Source organism: Hypomesus nipponensis, chromosome 7, assembly GCF_054491055.1.
Source record: "Hypomesus nipponensis isolate SF chromosome 7, ASM5449105v1, whole genome shotgun sequence".
NCBI lineage: Eukaryota > Metazoa > Chordata > Actinopteri > Osmeriformes > Osmeridae > Hypomesus > Hypomesus nipponensis.
Window position 1 is genome coordinate 8,256,497 of NC_140367.1, and position 24,579 is coordinate 8,281,075.

The 24,579-nt window shown below is 49.2% G+C and overlaps 1 protein-coding gene across 4 annotated transcripts in view; it reads left to right on the forward strand.

The window, feature by feature from the left end:
• Positions 1–24,579, forward strand: part of osbpl8 (oxysterol binding protein-like 8) — a 59,608-nt gene that overhangs the window by 24,735 nt on the left and 10,294 nt on the right. For 3 of the 4 annotated variants that reach the window (XM_084701661.1, XM_084701663.1, XM_084701662.1), the window contains 7 exons: positions 3,636–3,672; positions 5,454–5,624; positions 19,690–19,763; positions 21,930–22,010; positions 22,687–22,788; positions 23,020–23,223; positions 24,255–24,339. In XM_084701661.1, the coding sequence (XP_084557787.1) occupies positions 3,636–3,672; positions 5,454–5,624; positions 19,690–19,763; positions 21,930–22,010; positions 22,687–22,788; positions 23,020–23,223; positions 24,255–24,339 (754 nt within the window). Of the gene's footprint in view, positions 1–3,635; positions 3,673–5,453; positions 5,625–13,277; positions 13,426–19,689; positions 19,764–21,929; positions 22,011–22,686; positions 22,789–23,019; positions 23,224–24,254; positions 24,340–24,579 lie in introns of those variants that run through there. The other variant, XM_084701664.1, reaches the window with a different exon arrangement.

A 24,579-nucleotide genomic window follows, 5' to 3' on the forward strand; every position in this document is an offset into this window, starting at 1 on the left:
ACTTAGACAGCTCTCTTCGGGGTAATGTATCTTAAAAACCGTTGTTTTCGAACAGCCTATTAAGACAGGATGTACGTCATCGCGCTGCGTGTACCTATGTGCTCGCACTAGCGAGCTTTGTCAGACAGCAGTCAATTGCATTGAGTTTATTGTCACACTAAGTCAAGTTAAGCTGTATTTAAACTTCTGTTAGATATAGGCTCAATAGCTCATAACATTTGTGTTTGTATTTCACTCATTTGATAGGATTATGATAAAACGCAGCAACTAGCTAGTGTCTGCACTGCACTGCGATGCTAGCTACTGTACGTTATCGAAAAGTCGGAGCAAATTTACAAATTAGGAGTGTCATCAATAAAATAAGTACATTTTCAGCAATTACACTGCCCACTTCTCGATAAATTTTTATTCAGATGCTGATTTACAAGTACCGTTTAGCTGAAATATGAATTGTAAAAACTTAGAGCAATGGCGGTCAAAGGATTCTGTTTAACTTGTTGCTCACGGTAACCCCGCGCACAGAGTTATGGGTAATACGTGCCGCCATTAAGACAGAGCCCTGCAATAACACAGGGAGGGAGGTATGTGGGATTCAGGAAGTTAAGGTGAGTCTTTCTAGTGTAATATTATCATGTTTCACGCTCGCATAAACTAGGTGAGTTGACATGGGACTAGTGGGCTTATTGGTTCATATTGAATGGGTAATGTTACACAGTTTGTTCATCGTGCAACTGGACACCTTGAATGACCTCACGGTTTGTGGATCTACTAGCTGCAAACCCGGTAAGTCCAGCAGGTGACCTTCGTTTGTGGCTGTCACGTCAGCGCAGTCTCTCTGCAACGCACACACTGGTGACATCATCCGTTTACTTTACTGCTGTGTTGTTTTGGTGTCTGTCTGAATCTGGGTCATGTGACCTGATGATGTCAGACCCTAGTCCACGCAGGCCCCTGCAGATGTGGCTGGGTGACCCTGGGCAGACCGTGCGCGTGGGCCTGCCTGCTACCACCGCCAGCATCCAGATATGGTCTGGAACAGGCAGATCAATCTAAGCTGCCTCCGTCAACACAAGATATAAAGCCTGACCTTTCCGTTTCCACGTTTCTGTATGTGTGACACGTCGAGGCAAAACAAGTCGAAATTCCGCCGTCAGGAAAGACGCAGAACGATCCGGACTTGGAGTCGCTCGGGGGGGGGGGGGGTGAGAAGGGGCCGTGGGATCAAAACACAGAAGGCCGACTGGTTCAAATCGAAACGGCGGAAGCAAAGTCCGTATTTATTTAGCCAACTGGAGGAACGCGATGACGGATGAAGTCTGTTGCTGTCATTCCGCTAGCTGTGTGGTAACCTAGTAACCTCAGTCCACCGCTGTCGCCCACACAGCAGGCTTTATCAGGGTGCTTCTATTGAGTGAATGGTAGAAAGTCCTTGACGGAAGAGTCCCCATGAGGGCGGAAACTGATCTCTGCTGTGTCGCCATGTTCACCTATCCTCATCCAGTTACAACGTGATCCCAAACACACCCACACGCCTAAACAAACCTGCACACACACTCGTGTGATTGTACAATGCACGCACACGCACCCACCCACTCATCCTCTCCCCTCCGCATGATTAGGGATGAGAGCTGCTGCCTGTTTGGAGAGAGCACCTCTGGGGGAGGGGCCTTTCGAACGTCTGGCCATGCCCCTGCTGATGCCAGCCAGGAGAGGAGAGGAGCGGAGCGGGGGCCATTAGTATGCCTGCTCCTCCTGCTCCTCCTCCTGCTCCTCCTCCGCACCGATCAAACGTGCATCTTCAAGGTTATTGTCGCACGCACAGTAACAGGCGAGAGAGTTATTCCCAATGCAAAGCTCGATTTGACACGCTTCCTCAACGGGGCAGGCGTAACTCGAAGCGATACAGTAAACGACAGTACAGCGACAGTATTCGGCGGACATACAATAAACAAATGGACTCGATTGATTCCTTAAACGAGTGCAGTCACCGCCTGGGGGATGCGAACGGGTGTGGGCAGAGCCTGGTGTCGGGGTGAGACCAGGCAGGCTGGTGGACAGAGTCAGAGCTCTCTGAGGAGGACACTGGCTCTCTGTCCTCGGTTCAGGCTGGATGGCCTCAGGGGTCTTCTCTGAAGCGTTGTTTTTGTTTCTCCGAGTCCTGCCTGGGCTGCGCTCGTGGTGTTCCCTGACCCCGCGGTGGTCATTTCGCCTTTGACCCCTGATGCTGCTGACCTCATGAACCCCTTACATTACGAGGCAAAAGGGGATGCTCCTTTTGCCTTTTAGGAGACAGACACGCGTCGTCCTGTTGGGGTGTACATTGTGTTCTTCCTGTTGCTGACGGATTACACAGAGCTGCTTTGAGAACGGTGTTAGCATTTTACAAGTTGTCGTTGAATATCATCAACTTATCCGTTTATCAAACCTGTGATCCATTGAGGCTCAAAGGCTTCCCTTGTGCTGTGAGTCCTTCACAAATCTTTCCATCCCTTCTGTAGAGAAATGGTTTGTCACGAGACGGTGTAATGATGTGATCGAGTGAAGCCACTGAGTTGCAGATACTGGGAGACAATGGCTTCAGTCAGCTTCGATTGAATTAAAAAGCCAATCTAGGCGGTCTCCAAAGGTTTATTAATCAAATGCTGACCTCCAGCGACCCCGTTCTAATCAGTTTTCCTTGTTGTCATAAGCTTTTGAACTGTCTCTGTAGTCTGAGCTCTCAACCTATCATGCGGCACTGTGGAGGTCTAGCTCCCGGGCCTTAACCAATGGGAGCTCTTGTTTGTTTATCAGCGTGGTTGGGAAGCCTGTCTGATGTGGACTGTGGGGTCGTCAGATGGGTTTATCCACCCGCCGGCCCAGTGCTGTGTGCTGTCTAGGGAAGGATGGTCCGCATTCAGAACAACAACAGTAATCTCTGGTAATCCACACCACCCTGTCGCCGTGTGGTTACCTTTGTAGACACCGGGTGCATGAGTGTGTGAGTTCCCGCCCTTTTTTTGTGGTCATATCGCAGCAGTAGTCATGCTCGTCCTCCCATTGGCTGGCCGTGCCATCAACCCTGCTGGCAGTGTGGTTGTTGTTGTTGTTGTGTTGTTGTTGTGGTGTCCTGCCTTTCATTTCTTTCCGAGTAAGCTAACGTCCGTGTTTTCTTTTTTTTGTCTTTTGTCTCCCTCTTTCTTTTTTTGTCACCCTCTGTGGCTTCCACCGCCGTGTCCATCACCGCCCTCCCTGCCGCTCACCTCGACATGTGACCAACATCACACCGACCTGCCACCTGCCTGGACCCCCACACATCCACCTCTTCCCTGCTCGCTCTCTCTGTGTCTCTCTCTCTGTGTCTCTCTCTCTCTCTCTCTGTCTCTCTCTCTGTGTGTCTCTCTCTCTCTCTGTGTCTCTCTCTCTCTTTCCTTCTCTGTGAAACTCTCATATCTTTCTCTATTACCCTCTCCTCCCCCCATTGTTCTCCTTTCTCTCGTTCTCCGTCTGGCTCTGCCTATTCTTTCAATGTTCTCTTTTCTTTTGCTCCATCTCTCTCACCCGTTTACCTCCTCCGTCTCTCTCCTCTGTTTCCCCCTCCGTCTCTACCTCTCTCCCTCCCTGCTCTCTCCATCCCATCCTGCTTCCCCTACCAGCCTCATGCCGAGATCAGAGAACAACCCAGCACATCAGGTAAGCTAGCGACCTTTCACAGAGGTGGGGGAGGAGGAGGATGGCAGAATGAAAGATGGATGGTGCAGGGGTGGGCATTTGGGGTAAAGAGGCGAGAAATAGTACAGAACGGCTTTGGTATGACAGATGAGACCAGTTTGTGTTTACATTGGTAGCATTTGTCTTAATGCTGCTTATTGATCTGATCGTCCCCCCCATATTGTTCTCCTGTATACGTGTCTCTGGGTGCCCTGGTCGACCTTTAAAGGTGACCTTAGGGAGTCTCGTGGGACTGGAACATCTCGGACTCTGTTAAGAGCAATCTCTCAGGCCCTCCTCGAGGTCGCAACCAGGAAGACTCACCTCGCTACAAATGAGCACACAAGACTAGACTCAACCTAGAGGCGTCATAGGATCTCTGGCAGGGGGATCTATGGACTGCATTGTATGACAGTCTTTGTATTGGGTGTTGTGCATGCTCTGCTGGCTGACTAAAGGCCTGCTGATTGGCAGCGCCTCGTCTCAGTCAGACGTGATTGGACAAGCATGACCATATCCCACGAGTCTCCATCCAGGCCTCCGCCACTCCCCGGGTAAGCAGGACTCCGCCCTCCCCTGAGCGGTCACATGCAAGGCCCGGGCTGAGTCACTGGCTCACCACACCGACCTTCAGTCAGTGGGATATACGACTGGAATGACTTCTTGAACTGAGTCATCAGATATCTGTCACGTCCTGAACACCATGACAGCAGTGGGGAGTGTCTGTGTGTCTGTGTCTGTCTGTCTGTATCTCTGTCTGTTTCTCTGTGTCTGTCTGTCTGTATCTCTGTCTGTTTCTCTGTGTCTGTCTGTCTGTTTCAGGGCTGCTCTTCAGGACGGGTGTTTGATAGAAGTCAGCAGAGCGAGGGCTGATAATGACTTCCTCTCTCCTCTCTGTTGTGTTTCCACTCTTCCTCCTCATTCATTTGGCCATTGTCTCCTCCCTCCATTTGGGGAATACAAGTCTGCTTGGCATTTGGTTGTGTCCCAGGTTACATTAGTTTTATGTGCATTTGAGCCACTTTGCAGAAGCTCTCGTACCGCGTCGTAAGTAGGGCCCAGACTGCACGGTTCAAACAGTATGTCAGCCAGCCCAAGTAACGGTGTGTATTTTTAGCAGACACAATGACATTGTGGTACCAGCTATGAGTTTTCTCTCTGGCCCCTAACACAGTCTCACACAGAGTCGACAGCAGTCTGGGGACGCTTGTTTTAGCCCACCATATGATGTCTTCTGAAGTAGCTGAAGAACATGACATGTACGATAACAATCTCTTTTTAGAAAACTGTTTTTTTCTTTTCTTTTTTTTTCTTTTTTTTTTCTCAAGCACACACGCACACGCTGAACACAAACTCTCTGGCTTCTCTGTGTCCCTCTAGATTGGACGCTGTCTTGTCTGAATTATATTCTGGATTATGATATTTACTCTCAAGTGTGTCTGGATTAATGTGGGTCAGCATTTAAAAAGGGTTGTCTGTAGGGACGTGGTGTCCTCAACCTTGAGCAGTAGTGTTTGTGTGACTGAAAGGATATACACCATGTATTAAACCTTGCACTGCAGGTGTTTACCACTAGAGGGCCTCTATGTTCTTTCAAAGGACCACTTCTGTTCAGAAGCTGTAAAAGATGAACTAATCACACCCCTCCTTTGCCTGTCTCCCTGTGTCTTCATCTCTCTTTCTCTCTGTCTCTCTGTCTTTATCTCTCGCTCTCTCTGTCTCTGTCGCTCCGTGTTTTTTCCGTCTCTCTTTGTTCTCTCCAGCTGCCGTAGTCCCCGGTGATGAAGCTGTCCTTTTGACCCCAGGGAGGATGAGCCAGCGCCAGGGGAAAGAGCGAGAGAAGGAGAAGGAGAAAGAGGCGGGGCTGCAGACCCCCAGCAGAGAGCTTCTCGCCAGCCCCTCATCCCTCAGCCCCGGGGTCAGCTACAGCCACGGTAAGACCACTCCCAGATCTGCTCCCCTCACACACCTCCTCCTAGATCAGCTCCCCTCACACTCCTCCTCCTAGATCAGCTCCCCTCACACACCTCCTCCTAGATCAGCTCCCCTCACACACCTCCTCCTAGATCAGCTCCCCTCACACACCTCCTCCCAGATCAGCTCCCCTCACACACCTCCTCCCAGATCAGCTCCCCTCACACACCTCCTCCTAGATCAGCTCCCCTCACACTTCCTCCTAGATCAGCTCCCCTCACACACCTCCTCCTAGATCTGCTCCCCTCACACACCTCCTCCCAGATCAGCTCCCCTCACACACCTCCTCCTAGATCAGCTCCCCTCACACACCTCCTCCTAGATCAGCTCCCCTCACACACCTCCTCCCAGATCTGCTCCCCTCACACACCTCCTCCCAGATCAGCTCCCTTCACACACCTCCTCCCAGATCAGCTCCCCTCACACACCTCCTCCCAGATCAGCTCCCCTCACACACCTCCTCCTAGATCAGCTCCCCTCACACTTCCTCCTAGATCAGCTCCCCTCACACACCTCCTCCTAGATCTGCTCCCCTCACACACCTCCTCCCAGATCAGCTCCCCTCACACACCTCCTCCTAGATCAGCTCCCCTCACACACCTCCTCCTAGATCAGCTCCCCTCACACACCTCCTCCCAGATCTGCTCCCCTCACACACCTCCTCCCAGATCAGCTCCCTTCACACACCTCCTCCCAGATCAGCTACCCTCACACACCTCTTCCTAGATCAGCTCCCCTCACACACCTCCTCCTAGATCTGCTCCCTTCACACACCTCCTCCTAGATCAGCTCCCCTCACACACCTCCTCCCAGATCTGCTCCCCTCACACACCTCCTCCTAGATCAGCTCCCCTCACACACCTCCTCCTAGATCAGCTCCCCTCACACACCTCCTCCTAGATCTGCTCCCCTCACACACCTCCTCCCAGATCTGCTCCCCTCACACACCTCCTCCTAGATCAGCTCCCCTCACACACCTCCTCCTAGATCAGCTTGAGTCTAATACTCTGATAAACCTGGGCAGAGAGTTCCCTTCCTGTAGGTTTACACTCCAGCCCTGCTCCTGGAGAGCTGTTCCCTGGAGGTATACACTCCACCTCTACTCCTGGAGAGCTAACCTCCAGTAGGTTTTTATTTCAACCCTTACCCAGCAAACCAATGTATGGACCAATTGGAGGGTAGATATCCAGGAGTAGGGTTGGTCAACCCTCACCTGGGCTCCTCCCTGCAGACCATCCTTTAAGTCCTTACATTGTAAAGAGAAAGCTGACCTGTTGTCAGTCCTATGTGGAGCAGCATCAGTGCTCTCTGAGAGAACAGGTTTATTCCGGAGCTCTGCTTTGCTGCTTGTCTCACAGCGCCCTCTTGAGGTCAGTAGGCTCGTCTGCCTTTGGTCCATGGTTATGTTGGTTATGTGGCACATTGTAAAAGCTCAGTTGGTGTTCAGTCATTTTAATAATAACATAAACAAAATCCATAAAACATAATACATGTGTGAGTATATATACATTTAAAGTTGGTTAATTGTCAGTGATAATAATATTAATAAAGGTTTATTTGCGATTTCCAAAAAAAGCCAAATAATTGCCACTAGATGGAGCAAAAATATAAAGGAAAGAAATGTTTTTCATTTTTGGCATCCTTATGGCTCCAATATAGAGAAGAATCTTTAGTTTCACAGTGAAAGTAAAAGCCTTGATGAGCACTTTAATGGTGATCTGTAAACGTCAGGCTCCAAACAGCACGGCTGTTGTTAGGATCACATTCTGAACAGGAGACATTTGGATGTTTCTAGGTCAATGTCAGTGCCAGATTTCTCATAACAGCAAAACACATCTCCCTGCATTGTGTATCTCTATTCTGAAAAGCACAAGGAGTGCTTCATACTGTGGAGGGTTCTACTCAAGGCTGTTGTCAAGGCTTTTGTTGATCTTCCTTCCAACAACATCCTCCCTCCCTCCTCACCCCTCCCTCCCTCAGCTCTCCCTCCCTCATCACCCTCTCTTCTCCACTCTCCCTACAGCTTTTGAGTGGTTCTTCAATGTCCACCTACCTGTCACCCTCCACCCACCCACCCTCCAGCTCACAGTTTCATTGAAAGCATTAAGAAACATGACACTAGAATCCAGTTATTCAGCTCGCTTGCACTCTCTGCAGCCTTGAGTTGGGTCTCCATGGTAACCCTGAGTAGCCCTCCTTGTTTCCTGCAGAAAGGACAGTGAGGGAAAGATGATGTTGTGACACTGCAATTTAACGTTGGTTGTCATGAATGGACTGGAAGCCTGGTGTCTATTGTGAAGACAACATTTTTTTTCCGTGTGATTGCAAGGCATACATACAGTCATGTGGTAGCGTAGCTCACCTTCCATCCTGATTCATGTCTGTGCTGTGTTATATATGGTTTATTGTTATAGATGAAGCTGGTTGTGTTGAGTCATGTCAGTCTCCTGTAGCGTTAGGCAGCGTTCTGCAGCAGCAGGGGGGCAGGCCTGCTGAGGGGGCTCTACCTGACCCTGCTGACCCCAGACTCTGCCACGCCCATCATCCACACGCTGGCTTTAAACACCTTGTACAGACACCGTGCAGGTAGAAGCCAACGGTGGAAGAACAAGGGAGGAGAGAGAGAGAGAGAGAGAGAGAGAGAGAGAGAGAGAGGGGAAGAGAGAGAGAGAGAGAGAGGGGGAAGAGAGAGGGGAAGAGAGAGGGGAAGAGAGAGGGAGAGAGAGAGAGAGAGAGAGAGAGAGAGAGAGAGAGAGAGAGAGAGAGAGAGAGAGAGAGAGAGAGAGAGAGAGAGAGAGAGAGAGCAGGTGGGGCTAGCATGGATTTAGGCTCAGCCCCGGGGATTAGGCCCTGTCAGCCAGGGTTAACGACATGGACGGTCCATCCTTCCTTCACCAATCACAGCCCCGCGCTCTTACTTCCTTCCTGGCCGTCCACCAATGGGAGGGCAGGGAGCGGGAGCTGGAGAGGCTGTGGGGGAAGGGGGGGAGAGGCTCAGTTGGTTACTGGTGGGTGAAAAACAAGGAGGACATGATGGAGGATCTGGGGGCCTCGGGCCTCGGCCTGCGCTCTGATGTCCGTCCGCTAGACCTGCGCTGCCGCCGGACACACACACAGACGTAACATGGATGTATAGATTTGCCGGTTCACCGATAAAGCTTCTGTTTTGTGGGTTGTCGCAAACTGTCTCATCCTGGCTAACTTCAAGGAAGGTACTGTAGGGGTTGTGAATGCAATCTGTATTGGCCTTTAGCGCTCGTGCTAATGAGAATATCCATTATTTAGCAGTAAAAAAAATCAACATCAGCACTATATGTATACGTTTATAGCTTGTTTGTCGGATGAAATCAAGTTGAGAATCCCCCACACACTGTGCTGTGCTTTAGCATACTTTAGGAAGTATGTGTACGTGTGTGTGTGTGTGTGTGTGTGTGTATATGTGTATATGTGTGTGTGTAGCTAAACCATTGTGTCATTATGAGGATAGAATGAAAGCAAAGCAAAGACCAGACAACCACTGCTTAAGTTTAGCTATACCAACCCAAATCTTGGCGCTAACTTCACGGTAACCCCCCCCCCCCCCCCCCCACACTGCATTCAACCAAAGTATAGGACACCCTTAGGAAGGTCCCTGTACATGCCTCTGCAGAAAGCCTCTTTGTCCCAAGGCTAATCCCTGGCTTACAGGGTCTCAGGCCATTTGAGATAAGATGTCCAGCACATCCAGATACCGTTCGCGGGCTAGCTTGACATGCTCTCTCCCACATCGTTTTGGCTGGTACAGGGTCCAGATATTGACATTTTCTATCTATAGTCCTGTGGGGCGCCTGTGAGCTTGTAGTGTAAAGGTGATTGAAGCTAAGAAGCCTGTTAGCACCGCACCGCTAGTGTAGGGAAGGTTTCTGGGGTTTGGATCAGTAACAGTAAGATAAAGAGAGCTGCAGAGACAGTACGTGAGTTTGGACTGTGTCTGACTGACTGTAGATTTATCATATCAGTCTTTAGGGTTAAGTGTATGACATCCAACATTTTGGTGTTATTCGATCAGTAAAAATGGACGGCACAAGATAGACGTTACTCGTCGTAGCTGTCTTACTTCAACAGTCCAACAGTTCACCGGCTGAGAAGCAGAAACCAGCCAGGCCCTCCAGGAATGAGCAACACTCCTGTGTCAGGTTACTGGTATAGAGAGCAGCCATTGATGCTTAGTGGAGGAGAGCAGTCATGTGACTGGCTGTTTTAGCAGCATGGTTCCAACACCTGATATGAGCGACGGGCACTGGAGCAGAGAGATCACATGGGTGAATCCATCCTCTCAACCGGGCCACATAGTCTACCTTTTCCCTGACTGAATCTCAGCTATCTATAACATCAACACACATGCTGACAAACTGGCATTTGCTTTGTTGACTTTGCTCTTAAAGTTGAGATGGTTTGTCTAATAGACCATCATTATTACCTCTAAAATTATAAAATGGACAATACCAATTTCTTAAAAGTGTAGCCTAGTCTGGTGGGTAAATGTTCAGAGAGTAGAGCTGAACATGCATGACCTGCAGACTCGACCTTGGGGGTTAACGGATTGTTGCCCACTGGGTACAATAGGTTTACATTGGTCATCTGAGGTTCATTGCATGCTCAGTGGTCAAACCATCTACTCAGAAACCCATAGCGAACCCTATTTGACCTCACAGATTATCCACAAGGGATTACTGTGGTTGTGAGCAAAGTTGTGTACTTCAACAAGATGGAAACTCAGCTTTTCCCTTGTCTAGGTGTTCTCAAGCTACCTGGACCTGATCTTGTTACATTCATTTGCAATTTGACCGTGGCTAGCAGCAATGCACCAGATGCATTTTATAACTTTAATAGTTTGCTTTGTGTCAACATGGTTTAGAGTTGATAAAGCAAAAAGGGTGGTGTGTTCGTCCTCTCTAATATTTAGCCAAATTAGCCTGCTGTGGCATCGTTCTGTCCCGCTAGCGTCGGGCCTGCTTGAACAGGAAACGTTCCTCAATGACACAATTGGCTGCAACATGCCAGGATCAGTGAAATCTCCTGCCTTGGGGAGAGAATAAAGTGGACTTGTATTCCAGTATGCTACTAACCCAGCTACTGGTGTCCAGCCCATGTGTATCTCCATAGCACTGGAGCAGCCATTCGGGGTAGTGTTCCTCAGGTGGTAGGATAGCATCTGTGTAGACACAATGGACCCTGCTCATGTTTCAGCTGCTTCCCACTGTGAATACATTCACACAGAACGCTGGGGAGTATTCCCGCTCTTACCATAGAGCGATAGGTCATGTTTGTATGACATTGTCCAAGAGATGCTAGCGCTATGCGTTGTCTGGCTGTTCTTTACTGTAGGTAGTTTGTTGACTCTGTAGTGTGGTTACACAATGTTTGAATGCAAACACCCCTGGCTTGGGTTCTTTAATTAGTCTTAACAAACACTGTCCTCAAATGAGAGTACATTGCAAGCTGTCTCTTGACCTTTCCTGGCTTCTCTTACATGTTTGGCTAGAAAACTGAGTTAACCTCATGGGCAATGAGATGAACAAAATAATCAAACGTGTGACTTTAGCTCAATTCTTGACAGTTTTTTTTATGTTCTTCTCTTGAGTTGAATTTGTGTTCTGTGGTCGAAGGCCGTTCAATCAGACATGACCCATCTGAACTTTCTTTTGCTGAGGTAGCAAGTTAATTAGGCCCGGGATTTGAATTAATCATGCGCCAGAACATCCAACTATAATTACCTGTGCTAATTAGTTCATTCGATTCTGGCAGCCATTGGCATAGATTTATCTGTTTGCACTGTAAGGCGTTTTTAAAATGTTGCCGAGCAACGCCATGACATCAAACCACCAAGTAATTGCTGTCTAGAGGGTTACGTGTTGTGCCTGCGCACACAGGCACGGATGGACCCGCGCCATGTCCCTGACAGGTGATAGCACACCGTGCTTGGGCGGATGCCAGTCGGGTGGCTTTGTTGACGGAACAGACCAGTGTAAATGTGGCGAGGGTGGCCGGCCAAGTCCAGACACTCGCTCTTACGCGGGGCAGGTCAGCTGAAAGGGATCCGGGGACGCTGAAGGACTCGGCAACAAGGAGATGAGGTTTCACTGATAAGGACGTCAGGCTGTCTCCTTTCCGCAGAGATAACCACCTGTGTGTCCTGTGAGACTCACTTTCACCAGATTGACTCGAGTAGTCGGTTTGAGAAAACACGAGCATCTTCTTGTCACATGCTTTCCTTGCGTGGACCCAAAGTGCTCTCACAGGATGGTGTCTGTACTTAAAAGAAGCCCAATCTCCTCCGATCTCCTTTTCTGCTTCCGACCCGTCTGATTGGTCCTCCTTTGGATTGCGGTGTTAGACCACATCATCCCGAGGGAGCATCCGCATTGATCTGCTCTTGTCTTGTGACTGGATATCCCTGGGCCTTAATATTACTTTACAATTTGCCTCAGAGGTCACAACTGAGAGTTTAGGATGCTGTTGGTTTCTTAATTGGAAAATATGTTTCCGGTTTGTCAGTTTGTCCTCTTGTGCTTCTTTTCTCGTAGAAGGTTGTTTGTTTTTGTGAACGGTCACGTAAAAATCTGTGACAGTGTGAGTGTCCTCCCATGGTACTTAAAAGCAATCCTTTCTGCCGACTGAATCGGTGTGTGTGGTTGGTCATATCTTGGCTTGGTCTTACTGTTTCATCCAAGAGGGGCTTCATTCTATCCTCATAGGCAGAGACGATAGATAGTGTGTGTGTATTGCTATAAGGGTGTGTTTGATTTGTGATGCTGTGTTGGTAGACTGAGAAGGGGGATGAAACCCAAAGAGTATCTGTGCTTCTGTGCGTTTACAAGAGCAGCACTGAGGGAGGGGTACATTAAGATGGAGGAGTATCAACAGATATAGAAAAAACGAGACACAAAAGGGAAAATACGGAACCAGTGAATATTCACAGAGAGAGTGAGACTGCAGGAGAAAGAAATAGGAGCGGTGAATAAAGGATGTCAGTCATATATCTCTATATATGTTTTAAACACTACCATTATTAGTACCAAAAGAAAATCTAAGAGTAGGGAGTAGTTTGTTCTGAAAGGCTGTGCAGGAGGAGAGCGGTGGAGAGGCTGTGCAGGAGGAAGATACGATGACACTCCTCCACCCTGTACAGGACGAGGGGGCGGGGCTTCCCTGATGCGTCAGTGTAGTGCTGCCTGCTCCCTCGCACTTTCATCCCAGCCCACAGACGAGACAGAGCGCGACAGAGAGAGAGAGAGAGAGAGAGAGAGAGAGAGAGAGAGAGAGAGAGAGAGAGAGAGGGAGCGAGGATTGAGGACAGACAAGGGAACCGAAGCGTGCCTCGTTGCTCCAGTGCCTAAAGACTGAGCTGCCGTCCTGCTGTGCTGTGTGGGTGTGTGTGTGTTGGGGGTGTGCGAGTGTGGCCGGCTGTCTGACTGACTCGTCTGTCTGTCTGGTCAATTGACTCGCCGGCTGACTCGCGGCCGCGGACAGCAGACCGGAGCATTTCGTGGCTCACGCCCTCCGCCCCCGCCGCCCCCGCCACCCCGTCCCGGCGCCCCTCCGCGGGCCTCCTGGCCCCCGGCAGCCCCATGATGAAGGAGGAGGGAGTGCTCTGCCGCCGGCGCTTCTCCACGTGCGGCGGGACCTCGTCCGTGCGCCCCCCCCACCCCGACGGACGCAAGCTGATCCGCAACGCCTCCTTCGGAGGCTATAACGACCTGTCGCCCATCTCCCTGCCAGGTTGGTGTGTGCTGCCCCCCCCCCCCCTCTAGCGCCCTCCCCTCCTCCCCTACCCCACCACGTCGGGACAGAAGCCTGGTGTGGTGCTAGTACCTCTGCATAGGACCTGGTAGCTGACTAGAACCGCAGCACTGTAGCTAGTCGTGCACCATTCGCTATCTCCCCTGGAACAGTAGAATCCCGACCCTGGATAGTGTTCTGTGGGGGGTTTTATGGGAACAAACTTTGTAGTTCTCTCGTAGAAGTGTTTCTGTGGAGTGTCGGTAACGGTGTCGGCGGACATATCTTCTGGAGCTGTTGTAGTTATTATTGCTGTGTTCTTGTGTTTCCAAGCTTTCAGATTGCGTACCATCTGTGTAATTGTGGCTGCTTTGAGCCGGTTTCAAGCTGAGGAAGAGAATGAGAGAGAAAGAGAGAGAGTGACAGAGAGTGACAGAGAGTGACAGAGAGTGACAGAGAGTGAGAGAGAGCGAGCGAGAGAGAGAGCGACAGAGAGCGACAGAGAGCGACAGAGAGAGAGCGACAGAGAGAGTGACAGAGAGAGAGTGACAGAGAGAGTGTGACAGAGAGAGTGTGACAGAGAGAGAGTGACAGAGAGAGAGCGACAGAGAGAGAGTGACAGAGAGAGAGTGACAGAGAGAGAGCGACAGAGAGAGAGTGAGAGAGAGTGACAGAGAGAGAGCGAGAGAGAGAGCGAGAGAGAGAGAGAGAGAGAGAGAGAGAGAGAGAGAGAGAGAGACAGAGAGAGAGAGAGAGAGAGAGAGAGAGAGAGAGAGAGAGAGAGTGAGCACCATCAGGTTCTCCTAGCTGTCAGCTCCCAGGCCTCGTCTCCATTCATCTTGATTTGAGTCAGCTCAGAACGCTCTCGGCCAAGAGCTGACAGCTGTTAGAAGGACTGCCGATGGTGGCCGCCCTCCCTCCCTCCCTCTCTCCCTCCAGCTTTGAACCTGTCCTTCTTTCTTTCACTCTCTAAATCCCCATGCTCTGTGACTGGCAGCCTCCCTCCGTTCTCTAGCTTTCACACGGTCTGTCACTCTCTCTCTCTGTCAGTCTCTCTTTCTCTCTCTGTCTCACTTCCTTTCTTACAGAGGAACTTCTTCCTGTCATTTTCTCGAGCTCTGAGGGAGATGTTGTGACAGTGTTCGCACTCTGCATGGGTGTGTGCCAGTCAGGTCTGAAGTTTTTCATGTCACACTTTTCACTCAGAAAAATACTAATAAAAGGTTTTTTTAAAAGGATGACACTACTGTCAGGAAATGACAAGCAGGATCCCACAATGTATGTATTCTGTAGCATCCTTCCTGTTTACCAAGGCTAATGGGTCGGTCCTGCCTCCCTCATGACACAGCTTGCTGTTTTGTCGCCTGTTGTAACATGGACTGCGCTATTAATTCAGTGTTTCCCTCCTAGGAAACGAAATTCACTATATTTCGGAGCAGGATAATGTAAAAGTCTACTGTCTAATAGATAATGCAATATTGCACATATTTTCGTTCCTATTTCCCCTAAAGCAATAAGGTTAGGCTACTTAAAGAAACCCCTTCCGCTCATAAAGTATGTCAGTAGGCTAGCCTATCAATTAAGGTAGGCCACTCTAAAGCACGTGTACACTGTCTGCTTCAATTGATCTTGACATATAGGCTAAGCATTCTGTAGCAAATAATAACAATAAACCCACTATTAATTACATTATGTTAATGCAGTGTAACTACTTCAGCATAATAAATGCACCTAAAATACAAACGTGAGCAAGGGCGTTCAGCAATCGCTATCAAATCAACAGTCACGTGCAATTTAGCTGGCGGGCCACCACGGCACAGAGGAAACACCGTTAATTAATATTGCCATTTACTTTGACACATCAAGGTTGGACCTCTGCTCTGCCCCCTTACACACACACACACACACACACACCTCCCCACACATCTCTCAAGGTTACCGGGTGCTCACTCTTGAAGGGACAGTGACTTGGCAGCTTAACATGGGCACCTTTCTTTAAATAGCCCTGCATGTTCCGGACCACGGCATGGCTCTTATCAGCGTCCTTAATGCCCGGGACCTCCCACACATCCGCTTGACTGGAACGCGACCCCCCCCCCCTGAAAGATTAAGCGTTGTCTTCCTCCGGCGGCCACACCGGGGGTCGGAGCGGAAAGAGGATCAGGTTCAACAGGTCTAGTTTGCCCAGACTCCTTTGTTGTGGTTTGATTGTGGACGCTTGGATCCTGTCTGGCTGTCAGACGGGGGGGGTGGTGGGTGGTTAGGGGCTCTTGGATGAATAGAGGCCGATTTCAACTGAGGGGGAAGGATCTTCAACTGCTGGATGGACGTGGTGTGGCGTCAGGGTCACTGTTACCATGGCAGCATGTGATTACACGGCAGTTCAATAATCAAAATATGTTTGATTGTGGGGCTTTATCACTCACAGCAGGAGCCTTTTGAAGTTGAGAAAAGTAGAGTGCATTGTTCCAAATTGACCATGCTACTACGACACAGCGGAAGATATGAGTGTATGAGACTCGAGCAAGCATTCAAGCCTCTTAGCACTGACTCTGATGTTGAGACAGAAGGATGGGGTGGAGTTGAAGGATGGGTAATGGATAGGATGGGAACAGATGGTACGAATAAGAGAGAGAGAGGCTGTACCTCAGTAACTGGAAAAGCACCTGCTCTTGTTCAGCTCCTACCATCATCGACGCAGGGTATCTGCACTCTGCTTCCAGCCTCCCTCTCACACACTCACACAAACACGTGCGCACACTCATGTTTCAGTCGAGTGAGCGTTGCTGACAATGACCCCCATTTTGTCATTGTCATGCCAGTGGTTGCCATGGCATTCTCTATTCTCGCCGAAATGCTTGGCCGTGTCATCGTTCTCTGAGATGGTCGTTCTAGAGTTCACAAGGAAAAGACGACTTGGACTCAATTCTCCATGGAAACAGTTTTTTCTTCAGCTTGCTTGGTGTTTTTATAGTCAAGTAATTCAGCTTTCAATTAATATCAAATGATAATATTAAGTTTGACAGAGGGGGAAAAATACTCTCATGTTTGTAGATGTGTGGGGTAAGGATACATTTAAAGAGATACCTAGAAAAAAACGGATTCTAATTGAGTTGACTGTCCATATACCCGGTTCAGAAAAGGGTTGATCTCCTCGCAGTGTTTCTTCTTAATCCTGGAGAACAGAGCCGTGACGATGGCAGATGAAGAGGACCCAATGAGAGCTGGAGAAAGGACACATCCTCAGAACTCATCTGACAATGTTCAACTGGGAATCATCCACACGGCGGGCACAGTCCTTGCTCTCTTCCTTCACTTGTCTGTCCATCATTCTCTCACTCTCTTCCGCCCCCCGTTCCCTGGTGTTTTGTCGCATAGCTGGGGCGGTGCAGACTGATTGACTGTTGCTGCAGTCATGCCTGGCTCTTTCACAGAGGACATGTGCATGCTCACACACACACACACACACACACACACTCCCAGACACACACACCCTGGTCCGCAACTCGATATCGTTTCATTCATTTAACTCCAGCCCGGTGCGGTGTGTCTTGGTGGATGGCAGCCAGAGAGTCAGAGAGCTCTCTTGTTGGAGCTTAAGAAGCAGCCTTTTCTGTCAGCATTTCCTGTTTTCACAAGTCATGATTCTGACACGACGCCTAGCCAAGACGGTTGTCCCTGACAGCCTCATTTAGGAGGTTTAACTAATTTCAGATTTTTTCCCTCCTCCTCTTCTCTCTTTCCTCCTCTTCTCTCTTTCCTCCTCCTCTTCTCTCCCCTCCTCCTCCTCTTCTCTCCCTCCTCTTCTCTCATCTCCTCCTCATCTTTCCCCTAGTCCGTTTATTATCTTTCTCTCCAGTTCTCTTTCTTATCCTATCTTTCGACCTGTCTGTGAGCAACAGCTCCCTGGGTTTTGAGTTCTGCCTGGAGTCACTGAGTCAGTCAGCCAATCAGCACATGAGTCCTCATTAACCTTTTCAAAAACATCCAACTGACAACCCCGACCTGCCGGCTGAATTCCTTTTTGCGCTCCCCTCGGGAGGGAAAGGAAGTCACAGAGCCACCTATGGCATTGTCACGACGGAGGGGGAGATGACAGGCTCTGGATGTTTCTATCATGAATCCCTCTCCAGGCTGGCTTCTGACCTCACGGAGCTCTGCTGGGCGTGTGTCAGCAGGGCTGCCGTGACATTTTGGAGACGGGGGGGGGGAGGGGGGGGGGGGGAGCATGGACCAGACCATCTGCGTGTGTTGGTCCAGACCTGCTCTGGGCTGAAAGCCACATTCTGCCTCCAGCGACTCAGAGCCAGGAACAAGACCTCTCCTGGCCGCCACGGTGAAGCAACTTCTCATGAATAATACAACTATATCGGCGCTGATTTGGTTCCGACTGTGCAGATTCTCCCCCAAAAATACGGGAGCGGTCTGTCTATTTTTTAGGTCTGTGTTGTGATGAACACGATGAGACGACAAGTCCTTTATCTGAACCTATTTGAGGGCAGTTTGATTTCAACACAGACAGTGGACTGACAGGACAGTGCCTCTCACCTGGGCCGAGCGTCACCCTCCCTCCTGGCTCTCCCTGTCTGTCACTCGCTCACTGCATCACATCTCCTCTTTATGCACAAGCTGCCCTCAGCACCCTGGGTTTTAATACATGCCCAGCCCTTTCATCTCCCTTCCATCTCTCTCTATTGATACTGATGAGGACGTATGTTGAGTTCCAGTCTGGTGCGTGTCTCAGTCTTGAAAGATGCCATTGGAAGGGTTGCAGATGATGCATTAGACTAGTTATTCCAACCATGTCCTGACAAGTCATGTTTTTCCATCGAGTAATAGGATGACTATGAATAATCCTTTTTTTCTATTACATCATGCAGTATTAATGTCCGATTCAGAACATTTGGAATCAGACACCCAGTGGATTCTGGATGGATATAGATGAATCATGTTTGTTTTATAGCAGTGTTTGATGGTAAACGTTACGGTCTGAATGATTGAATGTAGAGTAATTTAGGACCTGACTGATTTATTTGGCTAACCCTGGCTTTTGAAGGCTCTCAGCCGCCAATACATTTCTCCATAGCGAGCCCTTCCATCCTTGTCAGTGTGACTGATGAACTGGGGGAGTCTGGTTTCTAAGAGCCAAAGCACCCGCTAATGGACATATTTTGACTTAGCAAGCACTCCTGAGTGCTTCATAAACCAGTTATCTGGCTCTGTCTAGCACCAGGGGGACTCTGCGTTAAATCCCTGTTTATAGCTGTCAGAATGTGTTAATATCCAGCCTGGAGTTTATATTGATTTATTCTGTGTAAGTGTTATTTCAGCAGTGTTACCTTGAAGCTGTCTCTGAATAATTATGGCACGGTAGTGTATCAAAGAAATGGCCTGGTGAAACTATCTCTGGAAATGTTTTCTCAGGCCGCTGCTGTTTGTGAAATCAGTGAGTTTTTATTTTTAAGTAATCAACCACGCTTGTCTTCATAGTTTTTCTTTCCTCTGGTATTCGGCTTTCCTTCTGCGTCAGACTGAAGTTTCAGTGTCTCTTCACATCAGGCGCCAACTGGTTTCAACCACGGTTCAAATTATCTGTGCCGTTGTCCATCTCAACCCATCTCAACCCATCCCCTATGTGTCATTTAGCGTTCACCACACTGCCTCGCCACCACGCTCGACACTGGGCTCACTAACAGACAGGACAGATAAGTCATGGTCCAAAGTACAGAACCAACCTCATTTGGCTGAAGAATACCGATGCACGTTTTGCTTGGATGCTAATGAGACTTTGTGTGGAAGTGTGATTGGTGTGGAAATGAGCCAGTGACGGATGAGTTGTGCTGGGGGTGAAAGCAGGTCTGAATGTGACAGACAAACAGTGTGACGGGACGTCTTTGAAAACCAACAGTATGTACTGTTCAAACTTCAGTTCATCTTGTTAAGCTGTGTGACTTGTTCCTTCGCAGAGAGCCGATGAACCCTCTGCACTTTTAATCGCTCATTAGAGCTCATTAAATATGGCTTGTGAACAGCCATGAAATATTCAGAGCTGTGTCTACTCGCTGGGTGGGTTCAAAGAGCCCACAGGGATCGTCTTCCATGTGTTCACACTCTTGTTGGACATTCCTCTCTCCAGCACATGCATCGGGGTGAAGCATACTTCTAGAAGGTCTGATCACTCTTTGGGGGGGGGGGGGTTGGCATACGCTCCGTGTGTGTGTTTGTTGCAGACCCCGTGCCGATCCTTCTGTGTGCTTGTTGCAGGTTTCGACAGGGGGAAAGAAGACCTGCCCTTGCCGCTGAAAGAAGATTCGTCCCACTCTATATCGAAGAGCAAGGTACTGTCTTCAAACACTCCGGAAGCTTCCACTTCTCCCCTCATCCTTTTCCTCGACCTAGTCTCCCCTACAGAGTGCACTCCACTGTGCTCCCTGAAGTAGAAACCAATCAATACGTTTGAAATAAACATCACCCCTTCCCCTGTGTTAGTAATCGCCTCCCATTAACGGTTCACCCCAGTCACTGATGAGGAAGGAGCAGGCACCATGCACTTGTAAGCAAGTATGTGTTTTCATGCGAGCGCATGTGGGAGCTGGTTCTGATGAGACCACAGGGGGAATTACCGCAAATGTGGCGTTCATGTCTCAACAGAATGTGTCCGTGGAGACGCATCCATATTGAACAGATTTGTTTTCTCAGAGAAACACAAGCTGCGTAGGGCTGTCAAAATTGCTCAAAAATGACGTTCAAATATTCCCTTAAAAAACCCACATATATTCGAATATATTCAAATTTCTGGTTGCGCATTAGGTACGTCAATAACAGGACAAATTAATACAACGAAACATAACTACTTGAATACTGTTGGTAGGCCTCCGAGCGAGCTGTGCTGTGGTAAACAATGGTAAGATAACGCTAGCTTACATAGTTAACACACTGCTTTAGCTGTAGATTCAACAAGTTTACCATCAACTGACCAAAATCCGAAATATTTCCAGACATCACTCTTTAGATTTTTCGGGGTTACAATCACTTTCTCTGCTGCGGTCAAGCTGGGTTCTGCACTTTCTGCCATCTTCCACACAAGTCAACTGTCAGTTGACGCTCAGGCGTGCTCCCACCCGCAAAGCAGACAGACGCGCTGTCGCTGCGGTTGTGTTTTTATTTTATTTTTTTACATTTGAATATTAATTTTCACATTCGAAATGTGTTTTTTTTTACCACTATTCGAATATGTATTCGAATTTAGAATGTTCGTTGACAGCCCTAGTAGCGAACCCCTTAAAGTCTCACTACGGCAGCAACCTGCGGTGCATGGAAGACGCCCTCTGGCTTTTTAATCGTAGCTAGCCTGCCGTCGCTCATGTCCGTGTGAGCGGTCTTCCTGAGTCATGCTCAAGACTGGACTTTTGATTGCATCCTCATTAAGAGTTTGCACTCAGAGCCATCCTCTCTCTCGCTCTCTCTCTAACCTTCCTTCCTCCCTTCATCACCCCCCTGACACCATGTGGAGTCAGTGGGAGGGTGGGGGTATGGATTCCTCGTTTAATCAGTCTGGATGAGCGGAAGATGACGACAACGACCACATTTCAAAGGTCCCTACTTAAAAGAGACTTGAGTCACACAAATTTAGACAAACGGCATGCGTTTTAAATCCCTATAGTCAAACTGTCCTCGAAAAGAAAAAAGAGGGAAAAGAATCACGTCTTCTTTAAACAATTTCATTCCAAACTTTTGAGTGACATCTCAAAGAGCTTTTCAATAACATCCCTGCTTACATTTCGGTAATGGGAAGTCCTAACTGTCTTCACCACAAGCAGTTGACGGCATTGAACAACTGCCACTGTCAATGGGCACGCAGCCCTCCTTTCACTCCTCCCAAATCAATGCACCAATCTCAAACAGGAAGTGCAATGTCACTGAACCCCCCCCCCCCCACACACACACACACACAAACACACACAATACACACACACACTATACACACACACAGTGAAGGACAGGGAGACAGGGGTGGAGGTTGTTGTCTCTACATTAGCTGCTGGATATACCAGCCTGTCCTTCTGGAGTTTGGGTCCCTCCCCCAGGGGAGATCCAGCCCCTAACCTGCCCTCCATCCTGGGGCTCACGCTCCTGTCTGCAGTGCCTCTCTGAGAGAGAGCCTTCAGCCCTGGAGCCGACTAGAGGAGGTATGGGTTAGAACAAGTCCTAATGGAAGGGCTTGGATGTGGAGCACAGACAATGATGAGCCTAACAGCCTAGGCCTCTCCAGGGACTGTGTCTCCGAGGGATGATCATCATCTCACTCTCAAAGAGCACGTACGCTGTACATGCCTATATGAAACTTAGGTTCAAGTTTTCTTGCCGTTTGTAAAACAAAGGACTGGTGGGTGTACGTTCTGGATCCTTCCCCTCTACTGTTTCCCAGCAGTCTAGCCCGAGTCCTGTACCTGGTTATCAGGTGGTCTTGTTATGCTGAAGGTCTCTCTCCTCTGTCCTCCCAGTCGGAGACCAAGCTGTACAATGGCTCTGACAAGGACGTGTCAGCCTCCGGGAGCAAGCTCACCAAGAAGGAATCTCTCAAGGTACTGACCGCACACACACATTCATCTGCTTTCAAACTTCTGTTTGGTTTTCAAACACGAGGTCTTGAAGCTGGACAACACGATACACCAAATCAACCCGTTTCTCAAACTTCAATTGGATTTCCAAAGGCAATTTGTAAAGTTCACAATAGCAGCTGTGACGACCGCCCAAGGAAATCATGCCTCGCCATTAAACCAAGAGGGTTTTCTCCCGATCAATATAACCATTCCAATGTATCAACCAGAAATTCACGACTGCTAAATGGCTGTCCGCAACACACAGAGGTGGCGACTGAAATGAACAGCAAATATAATTAGTGTTCTGGCCCATGGTTTAAAGGCAGCCGTGTGGAATGCTGTCTGGCCCGGTCTGAATACTGATTGGGCTCTGTCTCACACCCCGCTGGGGAGATACGCCATTTTCAACACCTCTCCATTCAGATGTGGTCTCTGACTTAGAGTTAACTGCCCTGCGGCGTAAACAAAAGTTCCAAATACAAGTTCAATATTAAAGTTGTCTTTTAAATGATGGTGTTCAGCGGGCATTGACGTTCTGGAAGATGTCTGGTGAGGTCAAGGAAATGGGTTGTCCACCTTGGTCTTGGTTCTTAGTAAGATGGAGGGTTGTGAGTGGTACTGTACAGTAGCTAACGTCCTAGCTGTGTGCTGCCTACAGGTGCAGAAGAAGAACTACAGGGAGGAGAAGAAGAGAGCCACCAAGGAGCTGCTCAGCACCATCACTGACCCCTCCGTCATCGTCATGTCCGATTGGCTCAAGGTCAGTTTAGCAAGAACTGCTCGGTGCTAGGGTTCCAGGATGGCCAGTTTCGATCTGAAGCATGGAGATCCAAACAGGGAAGTTCCCCTGTACTCAGAACACACCTCGCTAGTCTGCAGACGCTTCCAGTGAGGGGATTGGACGATGAATAACATAAAACCAGCTACTTCCTTGTGGGTGTGTGGGTATGTCGTTTGTATGACGTATGTGTGTATGCATTTCTAAATGCAGATCCGGGGCACGCTGAAGAGCTGGACCAAGCTGTGGTGCGTGCTCAAGCCGGGCGTGCTCCTCATCTACAAGACCCACAAGAACGGCCAGTGGGTGGGCACCGTGCTGCTGAACGCCTGCGAGCTCATCGAGAGGCCCTCCAAGAAGGACGGCTTCTGCTTCAAGCTCTTCCACCCCCTGGAGCAGTCCATCTGGGCTGTCAAGGTACGGCACGGCAAGGCCGCCACGCCGGGCCTCCCTGCCCGTGTTGTATACCGGGGAGGGAAGCTATGAAGAGGGGGGGGCAAGTGATGGGTTCATGCAGTGGTTCTCCACCCTGGTCCTCAGGGTACCCTGACCTGTCTTAGTCAATCAGGTGTGTTGGAGCAGGGAAACATCTAAAACATGCAGGACAGGGGGTCCCTGAGGACCAGGGTGGAGAACCACTGGGTTTAATTGAATACTAGATTTTCAATAAGGAGGAGTGATTATCTGAGGCAGAGAGGTGGAGCAGTTAAGGGACTGATTGTGGTCGTCTTTTGTAAGCCTCCCTGTCTGGACATCTCTTCCACGGGTCCCGTGCACAGTGTGGCCTGGGTCTCGTGTCTGGTGATAGCTCATCCATGTTCAGATGAGCTTGTGTCCTGTGCTGTAGCCATCTCCTCAAAGGGCCTCTTCACAGCTCGTGTCCTGTGCTGTAGCCATCTCCTCAAAGGGCCTCTTCACAGCTCGTGTCCTGTGCTCTCGCCTCTCCTCTAACCCTGTAAGACCCAGTTGTCACTTTTAGCTCTCCAAAACACACGTTTGCGAAAGATTGTTGAACGACCACATTTACATAGCCAATGGGTCCTATTGTCTTGTCTTGCAATGCCATTGGATAAATGTGGTCTTTCAACAAAAAAAAGAAATGAGCAATTCGAGAGCTAAAAATGACGTTGTCATTTTACAACCAGGGGTCTTACAGGGTTCTCAGGGCCTCTTCACAGCTGGGAGGAACAACACAGGAACAGAATCAGATTATTGGCAATGTGTTGATGGAGGACGAGTAAAGATCATCTCATCTCATAAACCTTGGTTGTAATTGTTCCTTTAAGTTTGTGTTTGGCAGCTCCCTCTTAATCCAACTCTTTTTGTCTCTCTGTGTTGACCTTTGCTAACACACTCCTTTACCTCAGGTACAGGCCTTGCGGTGTACTGTCTTATCGCTATATTGCATATCAGTGAGAGTGCTCTGACGTGTGTGTGTGTGTAACCAGGGTCCCAAAGGGGAAGCGGTGGGCTCCATCACCCAGCCATTACCCAGCAGCCACCTCATCTTCCGAGCTGCCTCTGAGTCTGATGGTAAGAGACAACGTTCTAGCAGCTTCCCCTGGGTTCTCATTTAACATGTCTTGATACGTTTCCCCTGGTGCAGACACCTCTGTTTCTGCTTGTCCTTGTGTGTCCTTGTTTGTGTGTCTGTGTGAATGTCACTGTGTGTCTCACTTGTCCCTGTGTGTGCGTGTGTGTGTGTGTGTGTGGGTGTGTCCAGCGTACCTCAGTCACATGATCCCCATCAGTGAGAGTCTAAGGTGGTGTTCT